The sequence below is a fragment of the Coregonus clupeaformis genome, unplaced genomic scaffold (assembly GCF_020615455.1).
Source record: "Coregonus clupeaformis isolate EN_2021a unplaced genomic scaffold, ASM2061545v1 scaf2038, whole genome shotgun sequence".
NCBI classification, from domain to species: Eukaryota; Metazoa; Chordata; class Actinopteri; order Salmoniformes; family Salmonidae; genus Coregonus; species Coregonus clupeaformis.
In genome coordinates, this window is record NW_025535492.1 from 62,591 (window position 1) to 70,271 (window position 7,681).

The window sequence follows — 7,681 nt, forward strand, 5'->3', positions numbered from 1 at the left end:
TTATTGACAATTACATTAAGTTTATGCAAAGAGTCAATATTTGCAGTGTTGACCCTTCTTTTTCAAGACCTCTGCAATCCGCCCTGGCATGCAGTCAATTAACTTCTGGGCCACATCCTGACTGATGGTAGCCCATTCTTGCATAATCAATGCTTGGAGTTTGTCCGAATTTGTGGGTTTTTGTTTGTCCACCCGCCTCTTGAGGATCGACCACAAGTTCTCAATGGGATTAAGGTCTGGGGAGTTTCCTGGCCATGGACCCAAAATGTCGATGTTTTGTTCCCCGAGCCACTTAGTTATCACTTTTGCCTTATGGCAAGGTGCTCCATCATGTTGGAAAAGGCATTCACCAAACTGTTCTTGGTTGGTTGGGAGAAGTTGCTCTCGGAGGATGTGTTGGTACCGTTCTTTATTCATGGCTGTGTTCTTAGGCAAAATTGTGAGTGAGCCCACTCCCTTGGCTGAGAAGCAACCCCACACATGAATGGTCTCAGGATGCTTTACTGTTGGCATGACACAGGACTGATGGTAGCGCTCACCTTGTCTTCTCCGGACAAGGTGTTTTCCGGATGCCCCAAACAATATGAAAGGGGATTCATCAGAGAAAATGACTTTACCCCAGTCCTCAGCAGTCCAATCCCTGTACCTTTTGCAGAATATCAGTCTGTCCCTGATGTTTTTCCTGGAGAGAAGTGGCTTCTTTGCTGCCCTTCTTGACACCAGGCCATCCTCCAAAAGTCTTCGCCTCACTGTGCGTGCAGATGCACTCACACCTGCCTGCTGCCATTCCTGAGCAAGCTCTGCACTGGTGGTGCCCCGATCCCGCAGCTGAATCAACTTTAGGAGACGGTCCTGGCGCTTGCTGGACTTTCTTGGGTGCCCTGACGCCTTCTTCACAACAATTGAACCTCTCTCCTTGAAGTTCTTGATGATCCGATAAATGGTTGATTTAGGTGCAATCTTACTAGCAGCAATATCCTTGCCTGCGAAGCCCTTTTTATGTGAAACAATGATAACAGCACTTGTTTCCTTGTATTTCAAGCACCACCCTCCTTTTAAAGCTTCCAGTCTGTTATTCTAACTCAATCAGCATGACAGAGTGATCTCCAGCCTTGTCCTCGTCAACACTCTCACCTGTGTTAACGAGAGAATCACTGACATGATGGCAGCTGGTCCTTTTGTGGCAGGGCTGAAATGCAGTGGAAATGTTATTTTAGGATTAAGTTCATTTTCATGGCAAAGAGGGACTTTGCAATTAATTGCAATTCATCTGATCACTCTTTATGACATTCTGGAGTATATGCAAATTGCCATCATCAAAACTGAGGCAGCAGACTTTGTGTAAATTAATATTTGTGTCATTCTCAAAACGCATTATTAATACATTTCACGTACATGGTACTTCTAATAACAGTATTACCAGGGCCGTAACCAGGGTTTGAATTTTAGTGAGGTAATTCTTTTTTTTTTTGGGGGGGGGGTTAAATTTATTTCCTGAATTGACTGCCTTCATTTCGAATTGAACCCTTCTGGGCACCTGCCCTGCGTGCACGGTCGGTAATTTGGATGTGGTTACTACAAGTTTAGATATCTGGCTAGACTAACTTGACTCATTTACCAATCAAAATCTTTTTTACTGATATGGGCTAATTGAGTGACTGTCAGTCAGTGACCTATAACAAGATGAAAACTGCTGATGTACATTTCAATTCACCGAAACAGAGAGGTTGTTATCTGGTTAAAGGAGCCACTCTTACTACTCTACTGGAGAACCAGTTTGGGTTTAAGTATAACTGTTGTATGACTGACGCTTTAATAACCTTTTACTGCAGTAGTCATAAAGAAATCTACTTTGAAACAAAAGTATACACCTCACACACATCTTTATGGGCTTAAAAAATAAGATATAGAGTTGAAATGTATTCAATTTTGAGTTTGCATACCAATATTACACTTTATATACATCACAGAAGACTGAAATATAACAAAACCGTTTGACATAGAAACACAAGATGTTTTGCAGATTTTTGAAATAATGTTTATTAATTATGAAAAGTATGAATAACATTCCACCCATGAGACCACTAGGTCATTTGACTGCAAGAAAGGGAGAGGTTTAATGCTTTAATATTGAATCATTTTAGCCCCCCAAATTCCTATTCGTTATATAAACAAGCATGTTTAATTATGTCTGGCTCACCGTTTCAAATAAAGTGAAATATGTTTTACTCATAATTTGAAAAACAAGCCATGGAGTAGGCAGAGGTATAAGTAAATAAGTAAACTGTGATTTTTCTAGTGTAACATGTTTCATCCTGTCTTTCCGTGAGACCCACTAACATTCCTCCCCACGGTACGTTGACAGGGTGGGCTACAGGGCACATCTAAATCATCAGCCCCTTCAAAACAATTGAGTTTCACTTACTTAGCCCCATAGTTTAACTCAGGAGCATTCTTCTCTAAACTGATAGCATATACTCAGATTAGTAAATTACATGTTTGCCCAGGTTAGGACACTGATGGGCAGAGAATATAACATATTGACCATGTTCTGTACATAGTGTCTCACCATCTTGATAATTGTGACTTTTGAAGTCAACAAACAGAAGCCCTGGCTCATGGGCAAAATATCAATTTGACAGAGGTTAGCCTGGTGTAAGGGATCCCTTTGGTCATTTATAAAGGAGGTGTTTTATTGAGTACATTTAGGGCTGACCCCAATTAGTTGACTGGAATATTTTTTGGTCGTTAGGCTGTTGGTTGACCGAGATTGTTTTAGTTGAGCAGTAACAAATATATACAGTGCCTTTGACTTTTTCCACATTTTGTTACATTACAGCCTTATTCTAAAATGCATTAAACTGTTTTTTCCCCTCATCAATCTACACACAATGCCCCATAATGACAAAGCAAAAACTGGGTTTTAGAAATTTTTGCAAATTTGTTACAAATAAAACACAGAAATATCACATTTACATAAGTATTCAGACCGTTTACTCAGTACTTTGTTGAAGCATCTTTGGCACACCTGTATTTGGAGAGTTTCTCCCATTCTTCTCTGCAGATCCTCTCAAGCTCTGTCATGTTGGATGGGGAGCGTTGCTCCACAGCTATTTTCAGGTCTCTCCAGAGATGTTCGATCAGGTTCAAGTCCGGGCTCTGGCTGGGCCACTCAAGGACATTCAAAGAGTTGTCCCGAAGCCACTCCTGCATTGTCTTGGCTGTGTGCTTATGGTCATTGTCCTGTTGGAAGGTGAACCTTCGCCCCAGTCTGAGGTCCTGACCGCTCTGGAGCAGGTTTTCATCAAGGTTCTCTGTACTTTGATCCGTTTATCTTTTCCTCGATCCTGACTAGTCTCCCAGTCCCAGCCGCTGAAAAACATCCCCACAGCATGATGCTGCCACCACCATGCTTCACCGTAGGGATGGTGCCAGGTTTCCTCCAGACGTGACGCTTGGCATTCAGGCCAAAGAGTTCAATCTTGGTGTCATCAGACCAGATAATCTTGTTTCTCATGGTCTGAGAGTCTTTAGGTGCCTTTTGGCAAACTCCAAGCGGGCTGTCATCTGCCTTTTACTGAGGAGTGACTTCTGTCTGGCCACTCTACCATAAAGGCCTGATTGGTGGAGTGCTGCAGAGATGGTTGTCTTTCTGGAAGGTTCTCCCATCTCCAAAGAGGAACTCTAGAGCTCTGTCAGTGTGCCCATCGGGTTCTTGGTCATCTCCCTGACTAAGGCCCTTCTCCCCCGATTGCTCAGTTTGGCCAGGGGGCCAGCTCTAGGAAGAGTCTTGGTGGTTCCAAACTTCTTCCATTTAAGAATGATGGAGGCCACTGTGTTCTTGGAGACCTTCAATGCTGCAGACATTTTTTGGTACCCTTCCCCAGATCTGTGCCTGGACACAATCCTGTCTCGGAGCTCTACGGTCAATTCCTTTGAGCTCATGGCTTGGTTTTTGCTCTGACATGCACTGTCAACTGTGGGACCTTATATCGACAGGCGTGTACCTTTCCAAATCATGTCAAATCAATTGAATTTAACACAGGTGGACTCCAATCAAGTTGTAGAAACATTTCAAAGTTGATCAATGGAAACAGGTTGCTCAATTTCGAGACTCATAGCAAAGGGTCTGAATACTTATGTAAATAAGGTATTTTTTTATTTTTTTTTTTTATACATTTGCAAACATTTATAAAAACATGTTTTCGTCATTATGGGGTATTGTGTGTAGATTGATGTGGATTTTTATTTATTTATTACATTTTAGAATAGGCTGTAACATAACAAAATGTGTAAAAAGTCAAGGGGTCTGAATGATTTCCGAAGGCACTGTATGCACAAAGATTTTTATAAAGTGACCGGGATTGCACAATAAAGTTGGGGACTTATTTCCATTGTGGTCCCTATTATTATTTAACATTTTACATATATACATCTACAATTACATAGATACAGACACATTACAGAGATAGAGATGAAAAAATGCTCAATCTCCAGATGAGGGGGGAGTTAAAGTACAATTCTTACAAGCTTGTTTGGCTGGTAGCTTATAAATTAGATGTTTGGGGTTGCTGGTGAACCATGATGTGCAGGCATAATCAAAGTGACCCTGGACTAGTGCCAGAGTCTTTAGGGAGTTTATTATTATCCATCCATTTGGCGACAGATTTTCATGTGAATATTCTAAAATCTTCATAAAAACAATATGCCATTTCAGACTTTCCTTTGGCGCTGGGCAACATGACAGGGAAGATTTTAATTTACCGGACATTTGAGACATTTAATGAACATTCATATGCATTCAGATACAACCTGGCGCAGCCAGCGTCATCAATAAATAAGGGATGTTGGCCAAATGAGTCACATTTACAGTGGGGAAAAAAAGTATTTAGTCAGCCACCAATTGTGCAAGTTCTCCCACTTAAAAAGACGAGAGAGGCCTGTAATTTTCATCATAGGTACACGTCAACTATGACAGACAAATTGATTTTTAAAAATCCAGAAAATCACATTGTAGGATTTTTAATGAATTTATTTGCAAATTATGGTGGAAAATCAGTATTTGGTCACCTACAAACAAGCAAGATTTCTGGCTCTCAAAGACCTGTAAGTTCTTCTTTAAGAGGCCCCTCTGTCCTCCACTCGTTACCTGTATTAATGGCACCTGTTTGAACTTGTTATCAGTATAAAAGACACCTGTCCACAACCTCAAACAGTCACACTCCAAACTCCACTATGGCCAAGACCAAAGAGCTGTCTAAGGACACCAGAAACAAAATTGTAGACCTGCACCAGGCTGGGAAGACTGAATCTGCAATAGGTAAGCAGCTTGGTTTGAAGAAATCAACTGTGGGAGCAATTATTAGGAAATGGAAGACATACAAGACCACTGATAATCTCCCTCGATCTGGGGCTCCACGCAAGATCTCACCCCGTGGGGTCAAAATGATCACAAGAACGGTGAGCAAAAATCCCAGGACCAAAGTAACAAAGCCTACCATCAGTAACACACTACGCTGCCAGGGACTCAAATCCTGCAGTGCCAGACGTGTCCCCCTGCTTAAGCCAGTACATGTCCAGGCCCGTCTGAAGTTTGCTAGAGTGCATTTGGATGATCCAGAAGAGGATTGGGAGAATGTCATATGGTCAGATGAAACCAAAATAGAACTTTTTGGTAAAAACTCAACTCGTCGTGTTTGGAGGACAAAGAATGCTGAGTTGCATCCAAAGAACACCATACCTACTGTGAAGCATGGGGGTGGAAACATCATGCTTTGGGGCTGTTTTTCTGCAAAGGGACCAGGACGACTGATCCGTGTAAAGGAAAGAATGAATGGGGCCATGTATCGTGAGATTTTGAGTGAAAACCTCCTTCCATCAGCAAGGGCATTGAAGATGAAACGTGGCTGGGTCTTTCAGCATGACAATGATCCCAAACACACCGCCCGGGCAACGAAGGAGTGGCTTCGTAAGAAGCATTTCAAGGTCCTGGAGTGGCATAGCCAGTCTCCAGATCTCAACCCCATAGAAAATCTTTGGAGGGAGTTGAAAGTCTGTGTTGCCCAGCGACAGCCCCAAAACATCACTGCTCTAGAGGAGATCTGCATGGAGGAATGGGCCAAAATACCAGCAACAGTGTGTGAAAACCTTGTGAAGACTTACAGAAAACGTTTGACCTGTGTCATTGCCAACAAAGGGTATATAACAAAGTATTGAGAAACTTTTGTTATTGACCAAATACTTATTTTCCACCATAATTTGCAAGTAAATTCCTAAAAAATCCTACAATGTGATTTTCTGGAGAAAAAAATTCTCATTTTGTCTGTCATAGTTGACGTGTACCTATGATGAAAATTACAGGCCTCTCTCATCTTTTTAAGTGGGAGAACTTGCACAATTGGTGGCTGACTAAATACTTTTTTTCCCCACTGTATACTACTGTCATAAGACAGTCTTTCTCACCAAACCATAAGAAGGGGATTGTTAAAATGTTTGCAAGACTGACCACACAGGCACTTGAATAGTGACAATGTGCATCCAACGCAATAAAATAATCTGTACTGTGTTCTCCTACTTTGTTCAGGCTTTCAGGATGTGCACGTGATGATCTTCATTGGCTTTGGTTTCCTCATGACGTTCCTGCAACGTTACGGCTTTAGCAGTGTGGGCTTCAACTTCCTCATTGCGGCCTTCGCTCTGCAGTGGGCCACTCTCATGCAGGGCTTTGTCCACGGCATGCACGGGGGCAAGATCCACATCGGAATAGAGAAGTACGGCTCATGCACACACTAACCTACATTTCATACTAAAATAAACACAACACACCAGCAGATACATGTGATGTGTATACATGTCATATCATACGGGTGTAAGTGTATACTGTAGTGTATCCCATAATAAACCCTATCATTAAGAGTGTTTCTCCCTCCTGCAGTATGATCAACGCTGACTTCTGCACGGGCTCAGTGCTTATCTCGTTCGGGGCGGTCCTGGGGAAGACCAGTCCAGTCCAGCTGCTGGTCATGTCTGTGATTGAAGTCACCCTGTTCGCAATCAATGAGTTCATTGTGCTTTCTGTTCTGGGGGTGAGTGTGTGTGTGTCTTTAGGTGTACCATTAAACGTACAATTCATGTCTTGCAGCCTTAAGGCTTATATGTGTGTATACAAACCTACACTAAAACTGTTTTTTTTTACGTACTATTATGCTTACTCTCCTATTAGGCTTTCTCATCACTCTTGCATAATATACTTTTAGACTAAGCTTTTTACACCCCTTAAATTAGATCATGTTCACCTTTAGGCCAAGGATGCTGGTGGCTCCATGACCATCCACACCTTTGGAGCTTACTTTGGCCTGATGGTGGCTCGTGTTCTCTACCGCCCCAACCTGGACAAGAGCAAACACAAGAACTGCTCTGTCTACCACTCTGACCTCTTTGCCATGATTGGTAAGAATACCTCCTGCTCATCGTAAGCAGGAAGCCCGTACATTAGATACAAATAGCTACCATCAACAAGTCGGACAACTTAACCTTCATTTTCTGAAGACGCCAGTTATGTTTTGACTATGCATGCCAATGCCAATGTATGGGAATCTGTGTCATAATTAAGAGTACAGTACATCCACCTCCCCAGGAAAAAACCTTACCTGTAAGCTTGCTAAACTAAAGGACTATATTA

General features: G+C 42.1%; 1 protein-coding gene across 1 annotated transcript; it reads left to right on the plus strand.

The window, feature by feature from the left end:
• Nucleotides 1-6,588: 6,588 nt before the first annotated feature.
• On the plus strand, nt 6,589-7,449 carry LOC121543867 (ammonium transporter Rh type B-like; the record flags this gene model as incomplete). Its single annotated transcript, XM_041854005.2, has 3 exons — nt 6,589-6,770; nt 6,935-7,085; nt 7,302-7,449. Coding segments are annotated over exons 1-3 (466 nt in total), but the record flags the coding sequence as incomplete, so codon positions are not given.
• Nucleotides 7,450-7,681: the final 232 nt, after the last annotated feature.